The 21710-nt window shown below is 35.5% G+C and overlaps 3 protein-coding genes and 1 non-coding gene across 4 annotated transcripts; 2 read left to right on the top strand and 2 right to left on the bottom strand.

Annotated features, from left to right (window-relative positions):
- Positions 1-694: 694 nt before the first annotated feature.
- LOC115446512 (activating signal cointegrator 1) lies at positions 695-7701 on the bottom strand. The gene is given in 10 exon segments (XM_037445966.1): positions 695-848; positions 3801-3967; positions 4235-4401; positions 5410-5573; positions 6055-6203; positions 6501-6608; positions 6611-6621; positions 6987-7169; positions 7282-7406; positions 7492-7701. Coding segments are annotated over 10 exon segments (1281 nt in total). The 5' UTR covers positions 7560-7701; the 3' UTR covers positions 695-709.
- Positions 2828-3030, bottom strand: LOC115446535. Its single transcript, XR_003938928.1, has one exon. It is a non-coding gene; the product is annotated as a small nucleolar RNA U3 (small nucleolar RNA).
- Positions 7702-7998: 297 nt separating the features above from the next.
- LOC119192131 (NADH dehydrogenase [ubiquinone] iron-sulfur protein 5-like) lies at positions 7999-9833 on the top strand. Its single transcript, XM_037445967.1, has 3 exons — positions 7999-8154; positions 8326-8547; positions 9684-9833. The coding sequence occupies exons 2-3, from the start codon at positions 8335-8337 to the stop codon at positions 9771-9773; spliced, it is 303 nt and encodes a 100-aa protein (XP_037301864.1). The 5' UTR covers positions 7999-8154; positions 8326-8334; the 3' UTR covers positions 9774-9833.
- A 999-nt stretch (positions 9834-10832) lies between these two features.
- LOC115446514 (NADH dehydrogenase [ubiquinone] iron-sulfur protein 5) lies at positions 10833-12595 on the top strand. The gene is made up of 2 exons (XM_030173192.2): positions 10833-11133; positions 12457-12595. The coding sequence occupies exons 1-2, from the start codon at positions 10918-10920 to the stop codon at positions 12544-12546; spliced, it is 306 nt and encodes a 101-aa protein (XP_030029052.1). The 5' UTR covers positions 10833-10917; the 3' UTR covers positions 12547-12595.
- Positions 12596-21710: the final 9115 nt, after the last annotated feature.

Here is a 21710-nt window from a genome sequence, read left to right as displayed (position 1 = left end):
GAAGTTACGTGTATATCAATTACTGCTTTAACGGTGAAGGAAAACATCGCGAGGAAACCCTCATACTTAAGATTTCAACATAACATTTTTGGAGTCTAGTAATCCGCATTAGGGCAGTATGGTGGACCAAAGAATTTAACCTCTCAATAGTAGAGAAGGCCCGCGCGCAGCAGTCGGACAGTATATTATTCAGCGTTGCTATAATTTTATTATTATTGTTTAAAGTATGTACTCAGGCCAAGAATTATGGAGCTTTGTAATAGATTCCTGTGTCGACAACAATAAATTTTGCGAATTATAGTAATAGGACTTCGCCTATCACCCAGTGCCCTAGATATCTCCCTGTCTACCGCTTTGAAAACGGCGTGCCGCGTGAGCTTGTGTAATAATTATGCACTCAATAAAAATATAAAAACAGTAGGAAACAGAGAATTACTTTTATCTGACATAGATACATCGCCGAAAATTTACTATTTTTAAATGTATACAATAAAAAGTCTGACTTCTTAGGTAACATAAAAAATTCACGTCGAATTGAGAACCTAATTTTTTTTAAGTCGGTTAATATACTTCTGGGTTTACTTTATTTAACACAAAGAAAAAACAATATTTCGATTGAAATCAAGGTGTAAAAACGTTTTGAAGTTGTCAATTTGTTCAGCTACGTTTTTGGATGGCTGCAAGGCGTCAATAACCGGTCTCCACTGTACTAATAAGTCAAATTACCTGGATACAAAACCCTGTACTGGTTCTCGAGCGCCCTGACGACGTCCTGGTCGGGCGGCTTCACTGTGGACGCAATCCACAAACGGCCGCGGTGGCTCGTGTACCACGTGCGCCCTTCATGCCTGTAATATTAATACTCAAATTCTCAATATTCATGTATATATTATGTTTAAAATGCTACCGGGTGGTATGTTTAGAATGTTTACATACCAGTAATGTGGAATCATATTTTGCACGTCAGCATCTCATCTTTATTATGCAAAATAACAATAAAATGTACTACTTTTAAGAAACTCCCGTAGTCCGGCATAGTGGAGTGTCTGGAGCATTCAAAACCGTAAAACCTCGGATTAGAGTTATAGTGAATGAATTAATACGATCGATGTGGGATATTGTTTTAAACTATAAATTGCAATGTTTACCCAAAATTTTTTGTGCACTCCATTTTTCATTGTTAAAAAAATATTATAAAAATTTATGTTTGACCAAATATTTTCACTTTAAACAGTATTTTTAATTATATGTTAAATCTTACCTGAGTAGACATATAGGAACATTTTTCAAAGATACCTGTGTATAAAAATAGCAGTAGGGTCTCGAACAGTAGAAAAACGTGGAAGGAGAGCGGAGCGAAAGCTGCTATGTACAATGGAATTTCTCGGCCAGTTTAATTATAAATGAAACGTACTCTGTTGTGTACATTTAAAAAAATAAGGTAATTACGACTAATGAAAAGAAAAAAAAATATTAGTACAAAATCTGTTTATTTAAATATATTACACTGTTGTCTACATCAAATATTTTCTTCTACTTCATCTATCTGTATAATAGGTGAAGTATTGGAACAACTATTTCCGCTGCACTGTAAACATGCTACACTGCAGTATAAACCACTTTTCTGCATCCACACGCAGCTCCACATCCCTTTTTGCAATTACAAAATAACATTTGCAATAAATTATCCAGAGCAGGTAATTGATTCATTGTTATTGGGATGTACATGTTATTGGAATATTTCCATCCCCAATTTTCAATAACTACGTCATATTCTAGCCATATCTGAATTTTTAGGTACACTCTTTTAAGGTGCTCAAACGCTGCATCAGTTGTTGTGATGACAAAAGAACACTCGTATTTTTGGATGTTGCTTTTATGAAAGAATTAAACCTTAATGTATTTAAATCATGAGTTTTAGACGGAGCGCCATATAAACTCAAAATACATGCTACACCTGCTAGCAATATATTATTGGGGTCTTCATTCACAAATTCAGATATGGCTAGGAAATGACGTAGTTATTGAAAATTGGGGATGGAAGTATTCCAATAACATGTACATCCCAATAACAATGAATCAATTACCTGCTCCGGATAATTTATTGCAAATGTTATTTTGTAATTGCAAAAAGGGATGTGGAGCTGCGTGTGGATTCAGAAAAAGTGGTTTATACTGCAGTGTAGCATGTTTACAGTGCAGCGGAAATAGTTGTTCCAATACTTCACCTATTGTACAGATAGATGAAGTAGAAGAAAATATTTGATGTAGACAACAGTGTAATATATTTAAATAAACAGATTTTGTACTAATATTTTTTTTTCTTTTCATTAGTCGTAATTACCTTATTTTTTTAAATGTACACAACAGAGTACGTTTCATTTATAATTAAACTGGCCGAGAAATTCCATTGTACATAGCAGCTTTCGCTCCGCTCTCCCTTCCACGTTTTTCTACTGATCGAGACCCTACTGCTATTTTTATACACAGGTATCTTTGAAAAATGTTCCTATATGTCTACTCAGGTAAGATTTAACATTTAATTAAAAAAATACTGTTTAAAGTGAAAATATTTGGTCAAACATAAATTTTTTATATTTTTTTAACAATGAAAAAATGGAGTGCACAAAAAATTTTTGGGTAAACAGCAATTTATAGTTTAAAAAACAATATCCCACATCGATCGTATTAATTCATTCACTGTAACTCTAATCAGAGGTGAAAACCTCCAGGCGCTCCACTAGCAGCAGTTACATCATTTTCAATATGAAATGATATGTCATCAGTGGAATAAATGGATTTTCAAGTATAATAAGGGTTAAAAAATACCACTCAGACAGCGACAACACCCCACTCTCCCCCGTGAAGGGGAGCGAACGATCATCGAGGGCTGATGGTAGATCTACCATCGCCTGCCTCACGCTCAGGGTGCCGCGCCACGTCTCCTCATCGTGGTTACGAGTTGATTCACATAGTGTGAAGTTCTCGGGAAGAGCTTACTATAGAAATGATCCTATGAAGTAAGGTCTTGCCGCTGCTCGCTCGCTCTACGCTAGTCATCAAACGGCGGAGAATCTTGACATCGCGATGTACGTTTTAGTCAGCGACATCTACCGCCAAGCTGATAAACTATACCACATGTTTAATATATCTAATTTTATCACCACGTGGTTGACAGCTGACCTCAAACTATTGAGGTTATAACAATCCAATCAGCTGTTCTTGTGACGTCAGTCTTGCCTCCACAACATTGAATAACCATCTATGTGACAATTATTGCAGGAATATTGAAGGAACTTATAACTACTTTTCACGTGTTTAACTCCTAGTATTCTATCTGTTTATAACATCAGAGACGCAATGAAAACGTAACCATTTGTACATGTAGATTTGTGATGATAGTTATTTTATATTGTAATCTCTGTTGATGGTCCTGATACAATAATAAACTATACATCTGTCAAAAGCAGATTTGAAAATTATTGGATAGTATCTACTTATTATAATAGCAATGAAACTGGAAAATATTATACTTATTAATTTATTTTATAGGTAACTTTTCTCTGATGATTGGCAAATCAGGTTCTATAAATTACTTTACGATATGATTTCTTATATCTATATTTCAATAAGTGTACCTTTGTTCTACCGGCCCCATAACTCTTGTACTATATTCTATTTGTGAAAACTTTTAAATGGCTTATTATATTTATGTAACTCTAATATTGTTTAATCTAGCCGAAAATAATAAAATAAAATACATATGGCATTCTGTCCCCATTTTCCCCTATGTTACTCACATTTTAATGCCTTCAACGAGTAGTGAAGCCCACGGTTGGTGCATGGAAAGACACCGGCCCGTGTCGCTCATCTCTTGTATCTCCGCGTCCTGTATACGAGATATAGTCGACACTCCGGAGGACCTTGTTACTGCCGCGTACCCTTCGCCTTCTACTGACGGATCGAACTGAAAACAAAAAAAAATAAACCATTTCCAAAAACGAAAAAACACAGTTTACTTGTTGTTATGTAGATTTTCATTTTAAATTAAATCTACTTGACAAATACCTGTAGATATCTTTATCTACTACTACGTTAGCATGTTTGTGTCAACTGCTGCAAGATAATCACTTGTGAATCGAGATTCTATGTAGACCGCAGTCTGCTTACCATCAGGTGCAGTGGGGTAGCTTTGTCATGCACTCATAACAAAAGACAATAAGAAGTATATTACCTGCAATAGCGGTGCATTGATGCCAGGAGCCACATCCCTGTCAGAAGCCACTCTGACAAACATATTGTTCTGTTGCAAGTTCCTGCCCGTGTTGGAGCTTGTCATGTTCCTAATCTTCTCCTCATCTACGTCGTGGTCTATCGTCTTGTCTTCTACTATTTGACGTCCTGCAACCAGAGACATATATGTGGTACGTATAAATACAATATAACTATATTGTCAGAGGCGACTTTACATATTGTGCAGGGGTCTGCAGACGGGCGCAGTGTGTTAGAGGGCGCCGAGCGCCGCTCGTGACATGTTCAAAGAGACATGCGACGCTCGCGACACGGCCCTGTCAAACAACCTGCGCCCGTGCTAAGGCCGGCGAGTGGCTTTTTTACTTTACACAGTAACTTTTGATTTAATATTATCAAATTTATTATTAAAGATTGTCTCCTAAGGGGCGCCAAGGAATTTATTGCACACGGGCGGCACATGAGCTAAAGCCGCCTCTGTATATTGTGGATAAGTTTAGGCAGAGGCAATACAATATTTTACATACAGTATTTATTCATATTGTATGCTAACATATTGCATTAATTATAATCATTATCTTATTGTGCCATATAAATAGGATTGTGTGATATCATAACTAAGATTGTTATAAGAACTGTATCATTTTTTCTCGCATTGATACTAGTATATAAATCTGTAGTATGTTTGTTTGAAAGCGCTAATTTCAGGAATTACTAAACCGTCAAATACAAAAAATTAAGGTTACATTACTCCTGAATGCTATAGGCTAGTTGCTTAATATAACTTTTACCTACTGAATATGACAAATTGCTACAATGCAAAAAATTATGAAAAAATCCCACTATTTTAAACAGAATGGTTGATCTTTGGTTGCCATGCTAGTCTAATACACTTCAAAATATGGTACTTTCCGACGCTCAGTTAAATAAATATTGTGGATACCAAGTCACCCAAGTCGAATACAACTCCCACATCGTCTGCCTTACCTTAGCCAACATATTTTATGTTTATTATTATTATTTTTGTAACTAAATAACATGTACACATCCCCTAATTTGAATAAGTTGTATACACTATTTAGATTATTATTGTCAGTAATCTGTTTAGTTCTTTATAAATAAATACGCATCTTTACACTTACAAGTAATCCACCTTACCAGCAAAGTCAAACGTCATCTTCTTATTGAGCCGGGAAGCGTGTTTCTTCTCGTGCAGGGACTGTTGGTACTTATCCAGCTTGTCCTTCTCGGCAGCGCTGAGCCACACGCTGTTCGCGCTGAAGTAGTCGCTGTCGTCGTCGGTGACGCGGGTTCGACGCTCGCTGAAGGCATTATTACTCTCATAAGTACCCTAAACATTGCTATTGACTAATGACTAATAAAGTGTGAAAAGTTTTTAAAATTATTAGATGTTTGTTAATAAGTAAACCCAAACTATTGAATGGATTTGGAGGAAATTTGACACTTGGGCAGACCATGTTTTGAATTAACACACAGGCTACTTTTATCCCCATAATTTGTTCCCATGGGAGGTAATAGAATTTTGAATGTGTTTTTTTTTTAATAAATGGCACTGTTTTCCAAAAGGCGCTATAAACAGTTTAAGGGACTTTTGTAGGAAAAAAGGCATTTCATATGGACTTAGCCGTGAGCAACACTTTGTTTCCTATATACACTACAGAATTTCAGATGCATGACTTGAACTCCTGACAAATGTTCAAAAAATTGGAGAAGTCTTGTTTCAGAGGCCCAGCCTCACTTTGGGTCGCTGAGCCATCAGAGTAAGTAAGTACTATGAAAAACCTGGTTCTATCATATTCCAGCAGCCTGTTTCTGTGCGAGACTGCTGCCTCCCAGCCTTTTGGTCTGCTTCTCTCTAGCAGGGACTCCTTCAACTTGGCACTGGCTTTGGTCTTTGAGTTCAACTCTCTCTGCTCTTCTGGTGTGCACACCTGAAGTGACAATGTTAAAACAAATGTTTGTAAACATTATTAATTATTTGCTGAATTGTCTTGCAGTCAATTTCTTCCACAGTGCAAATGGACATACCAAAGTGGTATCACTGTATCATGGAATACCGCGCAATAAACTGTTACATCACAATATATTTCAGGAAACAACAAGATCACTAATATCTCTTAGTGTTTTGACTGTACATTTTTTTTTTAATGAGAAAAGTACCATTTCTACAAAACATAAGGTAAAGAGCTCTCTCAAGCTTTCTCATCAGAACCTTTACTAAAACATACCAAATTGCCACAGAAGAGACATGGTCCAGAGCCCTCTTGTTTGCATACCACACGGCCACACTGCAGGCAGTTGTTGATCAACTCATGTTTAGACGCCCTGGCAGTCGCGAATGGTGTCTTCCTGAAAAGTATATAATTGAGGACCGAAAAATCTGTTGACCAATAAATGTTAGGTTTGGGTTAATTCATTAATCTAAATTTATAAAATGGTAAACTAACTGGCTGACAGATGGACCAACCCATGTCTAAAAATTCCAGGGCTATCCTGGAGTCGCGACTGATGCAGTCACTTTGCATCATGCATATTCTGTCCCATGTGATAAGTGTGAGCCTTTTACCATATCGGGCACAAATTCCAGACTCCAAGCTGATACTGAGTAGAAAAGCTAATTATCACTTTGCCTGGCCTGGAGATTGAACCCCAGATCTCACACTGTGTCTCATGCCACTGAGGCAGTCTTTAATTATAAGGTTTTTGTTTTTTACCTTTTAAGAGGACAACCTGAGCATTCTTCCCCTCCTGGCTGTACAGGTTGACATACTTGGTCTTCTTCTTGACTTTCCCCTCAGGCTCTGGCGGAGATTGGATGGCTTCAGGTTGGGTAACAAACTCTTGCTGCTGCTTGGTTTTGGATATCTTCTTTTTCTGTTGCTTTGGTAATGAACTACCTGAAATATTCATTATAATTTGTGCTGTTAGACAAAATTACAAAGCCACTGATTTCTTTAAAGTATAAGCTTGGCATGTTACAAAAAATACATTTTTAACTTCACAACTCACCTCTTTGAGGAAACTTTTTCTTCACTAGTTCCAAACAGAAATTTTTATGTTGGGTATTGTCGAAGTCAAGAAGAGTTTTTAAATATTCATTTAAATCGTTTTCATTTTCTATGGACATTATAAACCTGAAACAAGTATTAAAAGCAGTTTTGATATGCTTATACCAATAAATAACAATATGTTGTGAAATACTTTTATTTCGGCACTTACTGGATTAGGTCATCGGGGACTTGAAAATCCAATAATCTGGAAAGACTTTCGCTTATCCAGTTCTCCATTTTAACTACAGGGACAATCTAGTAATTATTCTATATTATCAGCTGTAATTATTTACTTTTTCAAAACACGAAATTGTATCTTGAAGTTTATCCGGTGGATGACGTTTACGTACTTTTTTTGGTTGGATTGTCTTTTGTCAAAATGTCCCGAATATAAACCAAGCATTATAAAACTAGGCAGTATGGTCGTAAGACTGTCTGTCTTCTAAGGACGAATAAAAAATATATAAATAAAAATAAAACAAGCATATATGTGAATTTAGCTTTTGATTTAATGTATTGATCTACGTTCCTTTTTTTTTCTTTCAATATTAATTTATTTATTATTGTAATAAAAGGAATTTTATTACAATAATAAAAAAAAGATATGGTTTTGGAACGCCATATATTTCATATTTAGTCGTATACATCTACAGCATACTTGCAGTCTCGCAACCCACCAAGAAAAGAAAAGAGATAACCATAGTACAAACCTGAGGTACAAACAAAGAACAAAGATCTAGGTAATTCTAAAATCTAAAACATTGATCGCGTTCCGAACGTACAAAGTCAATTGTCAAAATTTGTTTTCTTTTCGATTTTCGAAAAAGAAAAGGTAAAATACTTGTTGTAAAGTGAAACTTACGTAGAATTAAACAGAATTTCGTTATAACATAATAAATATGTCGAGCGTAACTGAATATTATATAGATTTTAAAGAACTTAATTGTTTACGTAATTTTAACCTGTAAATTATAAAAGTCTATACAACTAGTCTCGTTTTTAGGTTTTCACAATGTCTATTTCACCATTCATTCGTTCTCCTTTCACGGACATCACTGGTGGCATGGTGTCCCACCAGCAACTCGGCCGCTGTCAGAAGGAGGAGGCACGGTACATGGACTGCCTGGAGGTATACGGCTTGGAGCGTGGTAAAGTGAAGTGCGCTCATTTGTTCAGCGATTTCCATGAATGCCAGACCTGGACCAAGCAGTTCAAGCGGTTTGTTGTAAGTCCATATTTTTGTACCATACATTGATAACAATCATGACCAACTTAATGTACCACATATTAATAATAGATCATCCTATTATTGATTTTGATATTATTCTGAATACTGCATTAAAATTGGTTAAGAAATGAGCCAGTAATTCATATTTTAAATATTGCAAAGAGCAAGCTTATCATATGAGGCATAAATTCCAGTCTCTTATCGCTTATCATATGAGGCATAAATTCCAATGCCATCTTTCTCAACCGGGGAAGTGAATTCGAAACCTCAGCACAAACTGTCATGCAGAATGACTGCATACTGCTATATAACAGTTCCATTGAAAACAAGAAGTTACACTTTTATCACCCAACTAATGGATATACAGAATTGCTAACAGGGAACCTCCTGGGTAAACATACTGCCATATCAGACAAAGATTCCAGACTCCGACAGACTTGAGATGTTAAGTCTTATTATGTCCAGTAGTTACACTGGCTACTTCCTTCAATACAACTATACACCTGAGATAGTTCATGTATTATGTGTCATTTAATAACTTCTTAAAAATCTTTTATATTTTAAAAGAATGTGCTTCCAGATTGGGCTCATAAATTTTTTTCAAAAACATTTCATGTTTGCTTTTTAAACTAAAATAACATAAATAAACATGTTATCCAAGTACTGAAAAAATACGAATTTTGTTTTTCTTGCTTTTTTACTTATATTATTTATCACTGGGTTTGGTTTTTCGCCACTTCTTTTTTGGGCGCACGCTATTTCTCGAAAGTTGTATATCCATAATTTTTTGTACACAACGCCCCCACCGCCCCCCCCTCCCTGCCCTCCCGGTACATTATAATGATGTTTTTTTTTCCATATTTTCGAAATTACCTTTGGTGGCACTGTGTACCCCCATGTGCCCCTATAAAAAAGCCCTCTTTACGTATGAGAAGGCTGAATAAGTCATGTATCTTTCCTATTCAGGGGTAGGCAAAGATGTAACTTCTCAGCATAATAATCTCCTGCGCAACACAAATACGCCATTGAAGCCATCTATTTCTTACTAACAAAAAAAAAACAAAATATTAAAACCTTTACGAAAAACATATTATGTATAAGTAAACTAAGTTAAAATGAATTGTTATTTCCAGGTAATGCGTGCTGAGAGGGAAAGACAAATAGCCGAAGGAAAACTAACTGGAGATAAAGAATATGTCAGCCCCAAAGTGGACAGTTATTAAGCAAATGTAGCGCAACATTATGGTTCTGTTTTATAGATGTAAATAAAAATTATTTAAGAATCACTTTTTTATTTTACAAGCTTTTGCCTACGAGTCCGCATGCGTGAATAAGTTTTATCGCGATAAAAAGTAGCCTACGGCACTCAGGAGTGAGTAGCTTCCTATTAGTGAAATAAAATCAAAATTGAATAAAAATTTAATTAATTTATTTTCAATATTAGTGAAAAAAAACAAACTAACTCTTCAGCTTTATGATAGTATATAATTAATGGCATAAAGGGACTATGTAGACTTAAATAGGTGGACTTTAATGACTTGGGTATTTTCTCCCTGCCAATCATGCAGATATAAAAATGGCAGGTTACGGTAATTTGCCATCTTGAAAATTTATTTTATTATATTTCGGGCAATAATAACAGTTAATACAGTTATTAGTCAACTCAATGAAAATGAATAGTGTTCCTTCATCAACATTGTTGAACAGTTTACAAACTGCATTTTTTGGTTGCACACTTTCCGTAGTTTTGTAATACTCTTTGTTATACCCTCTTTGACAGCCGTTTACGTTAAGTGATGCAAGCCTTTTAGCAACTGTAACATTGCTATTTCTACCCTTCAGGAGCTTTATTATCAATGACAATGTTAACTCGTATAGCGGCCGGATTACGTTATGTTCTGGAAAATTGCGTGGAATGATATTCTGTATAACAATTTCTATTGTCTAAGCGCGACACAGTGCGTTACGTTGTCTAAATAACGTGTGGCATAGAGAATAAGGCCCCAGGGAAGCCAGCTCAAGTATCTCAGTCAAGTACCTAGTACCTACCCATGCATCAATTCTAAAAAAAAAAAAATACTTACGTTATAAACTAACTTGTCTTTTTCCACCTGTGCATATCGACTTAGGAAAATACTTTTTCAATTTTTAGCATATGAATAAAACCTCAAAGGTTATAAAATTAAATGGAGACTACGTAGTCGATATGTTTTGCTATCTCTTTGTATTTGGTACAAAAAACAACATTGTCAAATACTTTAACAGCTCTTTAAATCGTGTGACGTGGCTTGCCAAAAAAGTATATTTTTATCAATATTTGAAAACCAAGAACATTACTTAATTTTAACATTAATTTATCTATTAAATATGAATAGCATTTCACCGTTTTTCCGCTCGCCATTCACAGACATAACTGGCGGTATGGTATCCCACCAGACCCTTGGACGGTGTGCGAAGCAAGAGATGGATATGGCAGACTGTCTGGAAGCTTATGGCCTGATTAGGGGCAGGAGGAAATGTCAGATGCTCATTGAAGACTTCGCCGAATGCCAAACGCTTAAGAAGCAGTTTAATAGATTTATTGTAATTAACATTTTAACTATATTAGTTGCTTTTTGGTTTGTAGATGTTGAGGTCATAGGTCTCCTCGGTTTCGATTCTCGAGGTGGCATATTTGGACCGCGAATTCCTATGTTCGATTCCCACGTCCAGGGACACTGTATGGGCAATGGCTTTCTATACTTATTTTCGGTTCGGGATTCGATCACATAGAATAACCAGTCGTTCAAACTAAGCCAAATCCATTTTGCAATATTAAAAATGGCTCTGACGGCGATCCACTATTTATATGGGATAGATAAGAGCAGGGTCACCAATGTATAAAATTACCCCATAATCCAAGTCGAATTCAGCAAATTTAGGAACAAAAATCTCCTGATATTCCACAAATTCCCGTAATTTTTAAAAAAATTGAAACAAGTTTTATCTCTGCTTCGCAATAGAATACAAAAACAACCAAAGCCGACGTATTTCATGTGAATTTGGTAGGTATCATTGAAAATATTAATGAAGAAGCATCCCCTAATCATAGATAACATTAAAATATATTTTATCTAAAAAACATCGGTTTACTTAATTTATAGACTGTACCTCTTCTTCAAGTAATTTTATTTACTAACTAAGAACAGCCATAATATATATATATATTTTTTGTATGTATGATTACAGTTCGAAATAAAGGGACAATGAACCAAACATTTAAAAGTGCTGTTCTAATAATCAAAGTAGTCATTAGGTGTTGCAAAATATATATATTTTTAATTAATTTCAATTTGAAATAAATGTAAAAGTATTATAAAGCTCTGCGTCCATTGTGACAGCCCGAAGTGGGTCAGGGTGCAACGGTGCCGCACGCGCAGTAACTTGCCTCAGCAAATGCACTCTGCTGCGAGCCGTCTCTATAGCTGACGATACACGTTGGCTAAGCACTGCTACGTGAAGGAAATGTTTTACGATTTGCGAATGATTGTCGAAATAAATTCGAAATTTAAATGTGGCGCAAAAAACCTTTTTTAAATAGGCAGAGTTGTTCATTATACATAAGTAATATAAATGCTTTTTTTAAATTAATTATATACGTATTTGTAGTTCTTGAAGGAGTGTTTCGACCGCGACTATATTATTCAACGGCAAGATGTCATAATAACCGGATTTTCTCCGCGTAAAGATCATCCCAATTTTATTCACTATCAACATGAGACTATCTAAATTTTGAGTATTCCCCGCAAGTTAGCAACGCTGCTTATATTAACGATAAAACCGAAAAGTAATAGTAATAATATAATTAAGACCTAACAAGAAATTTTTGGATATTTTTTTTAAAAAATGTATTCCTCTTTATTTCAGCTGCTACGCCGGGAGAGGGAAAGACAAATAGCTTCCGGAAAACTGACAGGAGAGAAGCAATATGTGTCGCCAAAAGTTGATAGTTACTGATATCTTTAGATATAAATTAAAAGGCCAAATAATAGTCAGCATCGCAGAATGCCCGTGTTTTTTTAAGACCTTTTAAGTTTGACCTTCGTTGAAAGGCAATGCAATTTTTTCCAGATCAAGCAATATAATATTTATCGGAACTGTCTGCATGCATATTTGGATTTGAGAAAGTAACAAGCTTTACCTGTATATTTTCTTAAATGAATGGGTAGAATGCTCATCAAACAGACCGACATAGTTCAACGTTCAGCTTATCACTCTATCTAGAACCCTACTCATTATTAGCCGTAGTGGGTCACTTGCCATGCCTATGTATGAAAACTAGCAAACCGCTCGTCTGGTGGTGAGCGACACTACCCTTTAACAATAGAAATACCATTTAAACATTAAATTATTTGTAATGCACTGCGTGGCACTACGGTCGTCACCATGATATCATAATGTCTCATGACGCCTCTATAATTATATCAGACCAGTAGTATATACTGTCCCACCGCTGGGCAAGGGCTTCCTCTACTACTAAGAGGGATTAGGCCTTAATCCACCACGCTGGCCTACTGTGGATTGATAGACTTCTCGGAGAACTTCTCAGGTATGCAGGTTTCCTCACGATGTTTTCCTTCACCGTTAAAGCAAGAGATAACTCACAAAGAATACGCACATATTTTTTTTGAAAAATCAGAGGTGTTTGCCCTTGAGATTTAAAGCTGCAGATATTCGTCTCGGCAATCTGTTCCACACCCAACTAGGCTATCGCCGCTTACCCTCTGTAAACTGCAACACAAATGTGATCGCAGATTACACCGCAATACAAAATTTAGACGCTCTCTACATGATCATGTTATACCTATTAACTGGTTTCTCAAGATAGAGTCTTAGCCTAATTTGAGAATCTCTGGCAATTATTTAGGACCAAACTGAATTATGAAATTCCAACAACCATTAAAGGGTAGACCTATGTAAATAATAAGGCCCAAAATAATAGTATGTAGGTAATGCTCATTCATGAGATTCTACAAAAAAATTATCGGCTTCGAAATTGTAGCAGGTATCTCTAACTTTGAGTATTGAGGCTTGAGGGTATATGTGGTGTTGGTGTCTACCTAAGAAACTGATGAACTGAATGGTCACTAATACGTACTTACGTTTCGTCTTTAACTACATTCAAAAAATGTGTTCAATATTATTAATTTATTCACAACCGTTTTGAATAAACTATACTGATTTCAATATTCGATCTGATCTCGAGAATAAACCAATCAAAATAAGCCCTTTACAAACATGCCAAAAAAACATTAGGCCTATTCTGACTGATTCATTTTCGTTGTCGCACGTAAAAGGCGATTGGTTTCGTTTATTGAAATCGACTATAAGTAACAAGTTAATTAAATTTATAAAGGTAACTAACATAATAATTTTATTTCTATAGTGAACCAGCATATTCTTCATTCAATACAGCCAACCTGCTTGGAAAACCAATATGTGGCAGACATTGCTTTGCTTCGTAAATATGTTAGTAAAATCCTTAATAGATGCATTAGTCTACGTAACTTTTTTATACGTTATCGTATATAAGGTGTCATCGTATTAACAATTACTTACTACAAACATCTTACAAAAGAAATAAGTGGTTATTAGTATGATTGAAATAGAAATAAAACGTATGTATTTAATACCACTGTCCAAAGTCCATTGCCTTGCTTTTGTAGAACATTTTTTTATAAATTGCGAGTCGATACGCCATGTGTACGAATGCGGAAAATAATGATGTTGAAATATGGCTTGATGAACAACACCCTAAACGTAAACCACATGAGGCCCTGTCATTTATATTCAACGAACAAACACAACTTCCGATCACATTCGTAACATATGTAAATATGGCGTGTACAACAATTTGCAATTATTTTAAATAATAGTATATGTTTTTGCGAGCTAAAGTCATGGTCGGTCGAGGAAGTTTTTGCGTGGAATTTGGCGCCTAACATTATTATGAATAATCATTGTAGCCTAATAGACACTTATTTATTGGATGTCGATTGTAATTATTATTTTTAGAAATCAGCTTATTTGACTCGCGGAAACTTATATTAACTTCACGTTGTAAGGTCTATAGAGCACACTTACAGTCGTTTTCAATTACCGATCCCAATTTTATCTTTAATCCAATTTCGAGTATGCACCAATCAAAATAAGTAATTTGCAAGCATGTCAAAAAAAAGCTTCGTTCTGATTGGTCCATTTTAGCGATAGATCGAAAAAAGCGATTGGGATCATTTATTGAGAATGGCAGTTAGACGAGGTGGATACCTATTTTGTAATTTGTATAGTAGCAAACTTTTAACTTACAGCCAGCCTCAATATCTTCCTGACAGGTTACAATCGACTGAAATGCTTACTTTTTAGGGGTTATCGATGTTTTTATAAACTAAGATAGATAAGAATACCTTCCCTGTGAAGTTTAGCCATCTATCGGAGGGTCGAATTAGATTAATGTCAGTGGTGCGTTTAGTTTTTACCAAAGATCAACATAGTGCTCTAAATCATTTAATTATTTATGTAGTAAGTATGTTTCTTAAATTGATTTACGTAAATCGAATGTAATAATATTGGAAAGAATTATAGTTGAAAACATAAGTTCTCAAAAACACGTTTTTTTACTAAGTATTTAGTGCAAAAATAAGACGCTTCGGCGGATGATTTCAATAAAGTTACGGGATATTGAAACAGCAGTAACAGCTGTTACTTTTACTGTTGAGTTATGATAACAAACGTCAAATATAAGTTATTCATTGAGATCAGTCGTAATACAAATTGCTTACATAATTAGATTCCTGTAAATCTATAGAAACAAATGTTAAAATTATTGTATTCTTTAAATACGTCGTTGCTATAGGTATTCTAGTTTTATGTTCTTTGCAACACAAAAAAATTTAACGTTTAAAATATCGGACAGCTGATGATTTCCATAATCAAAATTCAGATTTTTCGATTATATTCATTCTATGTTGTTTTGTATTTTATTCCTGAATTTGGGATTTATTTATGAGGGGCCTGGAAAGGTGGTTCGAAGAAAATCTGGACTGAGATGTTTAGGAACTGTAAATAGGTCCGACGGACCGACGTGTTTTGTTTATTATGTGTATAAGTTTGCACAAAGAAAATTTGAACAAAAAAGCAGTAAACAACACATTTCTTTTTGTTTTATTTTTCGGCCATTACGATGGTCTGATTTTTAATTCAACTGCTTGCAATTAAGGAGTACATAGCAGTAAGGTATTGCCCATTCTTAGACAGTGCGAATTTTCAATTTCAATGGCGCAGCGCTACGTAGCCAACGATGATCCTGCAACGGCACGGGAAGATCCGGGTTCTATTTAATTTTGTGTCCTACAAAAATATATGTGCGTTATTAATTTGCATAGACATTACACAAGCTTGGACTTATTAGTTTTGCAAGCAGCTTATATTATGAATCGTTCAAGTCAGGAATTCCTGTCTATTGTATGCAATTTATTGTTATTTGTCTGTTGTTAGTGGTCTGAAAAGGGCACGATGCACGCAACGAGCAGACGGAAAATGGCAAGAAACTTTAAATATAACGCAAGTGGAACAAGAGATCCAAATATTTCTTCCAGTTCCGCTGTTGTTCATTAAATTGCGGTACATCGAAAAATCTATCAAGCATAATACTGTTTTTATCGATAAAATTATTTGTGATAAAATATAACTAAAGGTACACAAATAGAATTTATTTTTGCATAGGCCTAGATTAGTACTTTTCTATTGTGTACAGGTAACATTGCCCCTTAGAGTTTAGACCACTAATCTCAGTCAGTAGCTACATCCATAAATAAAATCGTCTCTAGTTAAAAATCCTAGGTGCGCACACGGTTATAAATAAATAAAATGTTGATTTATTCATATATTAATATTATATTCAATTAAGATCAGATAAAATACCAACGTGTTGGGCAAAAAAGTGTTTGTTACAAGCCAAGTACCTAAATATCAATGTGATCCCTCTCAAATCGTCTAATTAAACGAAAAATAATGCATGCCACTATCTTAGCTAGCCAGTTCATCGACCGCGTGCGTTGTGACGAAATTAAGCCGAAGGTTGTATCAGAGCACAAGGCAACGGCGACCGGTGCCCTCATATTAGAAAAAAAAATATATAAAAAATCATGTTTTACCTTACGGAACTGTTGGCAGTTCTTCGACCTCAATGAGATTTTTGACATTAAGCAGATTGTTTCGCCAGGGTAGCGTTCGGTAGGTAAGGCCGGGTGGTTTGGTGACAAAGGACAACAACCCTCTGGTGTACGAACTCTTAACGATGCATATTGATGTTTAGGTAGCTATTTAAATCTGCAATGCGATATCGATCGACATTGGAATTTGTGTAGACTAAATTCTTTATAACAAAGCTTTTAAACACCTTAAATTCTTGTTCATCGATCACTTCATATACATCCTGGCTCTTACATTAATAAACCCACTATTATAGACGTATTGAGTCATAGGTGCACTACGAGGAATTACGAAGAACTTTGCGTCCCATAAAACTCAAACCTGAAACAAAATAACCATAAACTATGATACGGATGAAGGAATGAATCGAGCAGGGTAGTATTACTTAGGAAGATATATCTCAGACGTATGCAGCTTTCTTTTGCTTCTTGCTACAGAACACTTGAGAGTATTTTTTCTTTAGAGGCAAGACACAATGATCCCTCTGCTCCTCATGATAAGTAGAGTAGGGTCTAGATACACTATCGACTGACTGAAGATGATTAAGTACCACTTGCCAGTCAACTCATCTATCCCAGCCTGTTTTTGAATCGAATATTCACTGATCCTGGAACGCGATACATTTTCCTACCCGAGCCATGAGGGATAATTCCTCCTCATAATTTTATTTGGCAGTAGAATAGCTATGATTTAAATAAAACTAATCATTAATTTTTAAGCGACCGAACGTCGTTGGCACTGCAAATATTATACCCAAATTGGAGTATCATTTCTCATTCATTTGTGATACGGTGGTCGCTATCTGGGCGGATAAAAATATGCTAGCACTAACAAATTTACCAACATATTCAACATCTTATCTCACACAATAGTAAACCCAATTTTATAGACGTAGGATGCAATATGAGTATTGATTTATAAAAATATTATTAAAGCAACCAAATATTTCCCAGTTTTCTTAAAAATGTGTTGAAGCTTCCTACATATATTTTCAATCCAGTGTAAAATGGCCTTTATTCCCGATATAAACCTCATTTTTATGCTTTTCGAGAAGCTAATAATGGAGTCATTATTAAACTGAAGGAACCGCCGACCGGTGAATAGAGAAAAATATGTATTTATGGATCTAGGCAGCCACTATCTCTCCCCATGGCCCCATCAAGCCATCCATTGGAAAATTTAGGCTGGACTCTGTCGAATTTAAATAAGATGGTGGATATTATTTGAGAATATCCAGGACTATTCAATGACAATATGACTAAAACCATATCCATAGCTACAGAGATATTTGTATTTGTTATCTAAATTGAGTCAACCCCCAACTACTTTTAATTTAAATGATATAATATATGTCTGGATGTGTTCTTCAGGAAATCACTCGCCTTCGTCTAAAATAATATAGGACGATACAAACGGTAAGTCGTCGCGAAGATACTGTCAACTTGTTACCGGAAAACGCTACACCTACCAAAGCGATGGTCACTAAAGTTACTGAAGTTGTTAAGCAACTGTCAATGTCAAAAGCAAAGTGTTTTTTTTTTGACAACTTGACAGTTGCACGTTGCGTTGAAATCTTGTGATCTTTTCAATTGTGTTTTGTATTGAGTATAGTGTTTCCCAAATGTTATACGTGTGTGGTTTCAGTGCTTCATGACGTTGCCAGGGACAAATATCATTATTATGCATGCACCACACAAAATGGATTCGCGAATGATCCGATGCTGTGTAACTTGACAAATCTTTTGTTAGCACCACCCCTTTTTATTGAATATATTGAGCCAGGAAAAAAAAATACAAAATATTTGTAATGGTGTTAAAAACTCAACATAACTCAAGTAAAGCCAATACTTAATCCTAGAACATATGGCTCACGAAACCACGTAAAGATTTTTATCTTGTCTTTTAAAAATATTAGATTCCATCTCTCTTCAGCAGTTTGTACGTCGAAAATTCTATTTATACATGCAAAATACCATCAAATAATTTCCGCCAAACTGAAAATATTAAGACAAATTAACATCTACGCTTTTCGCAGTCATTTGCTTTCGAGTAAGATCCTGTTTGCAACAAGAAATAATCGTAGTGAACAAGTTATAACAAAATATTTCCAGTGGACCGCCACAGTACGAGCGGACATTATAATTTCAAAAGCTAGTGTTTTTTGTGAACGTCGGCGTCGTACGAATACATACATAGCATTAGATATAGGAATCATAACAACTCACAATCCGCTTCAAATGTTCCCTAGAGGTCATCGCGAATGACCGCAATTAAATATTTATGCAATTCAATTACGTCTGGTTATTAAGTTTTTTTACATCGCCTCCTTTGAACATCGTATTTCGTATCTATTTATGTGCATTATGCATTGGCAACCAGAAAATATTGTCGTTGCTTTTTTTGACGTCCCCAAAAAGTCGTGACCCATGCAATTATTCATAACTAAAAACTAAAGGTTGTCTGGAATAAATAAGAATTCACGCCCGCCATTTTAACCTTCATTTCGTTGTTTTTTATTTACAGGTTATTTCAAATGGTAGTTGTTCAAATATTTGTTGTGTAGATGTTTACGATCATAGTATTAATAAACGTAATACTATTTATACTACTTATATCGAAGTGCATCTAAACACTAACTTGTTTATAACACAGTTTCCGGATTACAGTAAATCAAAATACCAGGAGACCGTGAATACAGAATACATTATTTCTTTGTTATAAAAAAGCAATCTTTTAATACCTTATAAGAGCAATTTATTTAATAAATAGCACATATCATGGCTCAAATGCATGCGCCAATTAAAAATGAATGCAAAGGTAGCAGGGCTAATGGCAGTGAAGGCATTCGAGGTAGGATTTATTCTGCGCGATGGAAAAGTTGCAGCACTTTCCTAGCCGAGTGACCGACATCACGTAGACCGATCTGGTGATCTACAAATTCCTTGAACATGTATGGATATGTCGTTTAAACCTGAACTGGGCTACGTGCCAATTTTTCATTATTAAACCGTTTACTTGGCGCCTCATTGGTCTATTTAGGGTGATATGACGGTTTGGTTTTAACTCTAGTCGAAATAATGTAGGTATATCGGTACTCAAGCAAAAAAAAACATAATCAATAAATTTCGTTTATAAAAAACTTGTAATTTACGAGTAATAGTGTTTTTTTTTAGCCTCTGTGATGTAACAGGGTCACACTTACGATATTCTTACAAAGTTGTGTCTATTTATTGTTACTAATCTCCAAAACTACTAAACTAGTGGCAAAATTTTTATCATTCCGCGTGTCAGATAAAAATGAGAATATTATCCTTTTTTTTTTTTGGTTTCGCGGAGAAAGTCCCTTATTACTACCGCCCAGCCTTCATGGGGGCGACTGAGCGGTTATGCTGGGGTAACCGTGCCTTACGGCCCGGCGTTGAGCCGCCCGGATTTGATGACGACCTTCGGGCGACCGCCGGGCCGAGTCCCTAACCCTATATACAGCTAACCTATGCACGGCCTACCAGCTAAAACTCCGCGGTGGCCCTCTTCGGCGCATTAGGGACGACTGCGGGCTTCCTCTGACGGAAGTGTCTAAGTATTCGTCCGCAGCCGCCCCTGCGCGGTGCCGCCTTGCGGCCCGTCTCCTATGGGGGCTCAGAAGCCCCCGCGCACCGAAGGACGCCCTCGGCGTCTACGGCAGCATGAGGCCAACTACACGCTGCCGTCCATCCCGGGGGTCAACCGAAACATGTGCAAATAACTTTTGTAATGCAGGCGTCAGGAAATGCCATTGAAACTAAAAGATATACATTGTTGTCCAATTACACAGCCTTTAGCCTCTCAATAAAATGAATAAAGCTTTCACTCTTTATAAAGGCAAAAAACTGTTGGTAATATAACTGTCATCGCATTATCTGAAAGCTGTTCGCACAGTATCACCTGTTAAGTTGTTACGTAAACTTTCGATGTGCCGAATACAATAATTAAATAAGTATACCACGATATATTTTATGTTTTACAATGAAGTACAATTGGCAAATTAAATAAGTATACCTATATAGTAGTTTTATAATAGTGTGTTTTGTAAATAGTTTTAGCTTTAGTTTAAATAAAATGTATTGTCAAAATAAATAAGTTGCAATGTATATCAGCTCTGATTTGAGTATTAAATTGTTATATGAATCTTCTAGAATTAAGGAATTGATTGCGTCTTAGTCGCTACTTATTATAATCGAAATTCTTATATGAAACTCTTAGGTAAGCAGTGTTTTTCTTAACCATTAAATCAAATTGTAAAATCATAACCCCTAACGAATGACGTCAAAAATACATAATTGATTTAATTCTAATTGAAAAATAAATTACATACCGTGACGTCAAAAAACGGACGCGAATGTTAATTTCGCGATAAAAATCACATAAAACTATTTAAATAAAATTAATAAACATAGTTCATTAACTTCCGAATTCTTAAAATATTTGAGATCAATATCCCGAGCGGCAAGGACACTCGTCGAAGCGTAATGATGCGGACACATCGTTACACGGTGAATCACCTACTTACTACATGTGGCGAAATAGTTTACTAGAATTATTAAATGTATTTCATAGTTTTTACATAGGTTTTGTTGTCGAAGAGCGAAGACGCACCTAGTCCATTACTGCTAGTGATGAAATTATTTATTAGATTCTTAAATAATATTCCCACTTGCGACACCACCGTTGAACATTCGACACCTAAAAATACTAGAATCCATATAATACTATATCTTATAACTAGCCCAATAGGTATAAACATTTAGTGTATTTCAATGGTTGTATTTTCTCTACAAGTGATCTCTTGTAATCTTTTGAGGAAATAAATATGTTTAAGACGCTTTGTTACGGAGAGTAAGGAGGTTAAACTAATGCCTTTATAGTTGCCC

Source organism: Manduca sexta, unplaced genomic scaffold, assembly GCF_014839805.1.
Source record: "Manduca sexta isolate Smith_Timp_Sample1 unplaced genomic scaffold, JHU_Msex_v1.0 HiC_scaffold_2386, whole genome shotgun sequence".
Taxonomy (NCBI): Eukaryota; Metazoa; Arthropoda; class Insecta; order Lepidoptera; family Sphingidae; genus Manduca; species Manduca sexta.
The sequence above is the reverse complement of the archived record's forward strand: the minus strand, read 5'-3'. Positions and strand labels throughout refer to the sequence as shown.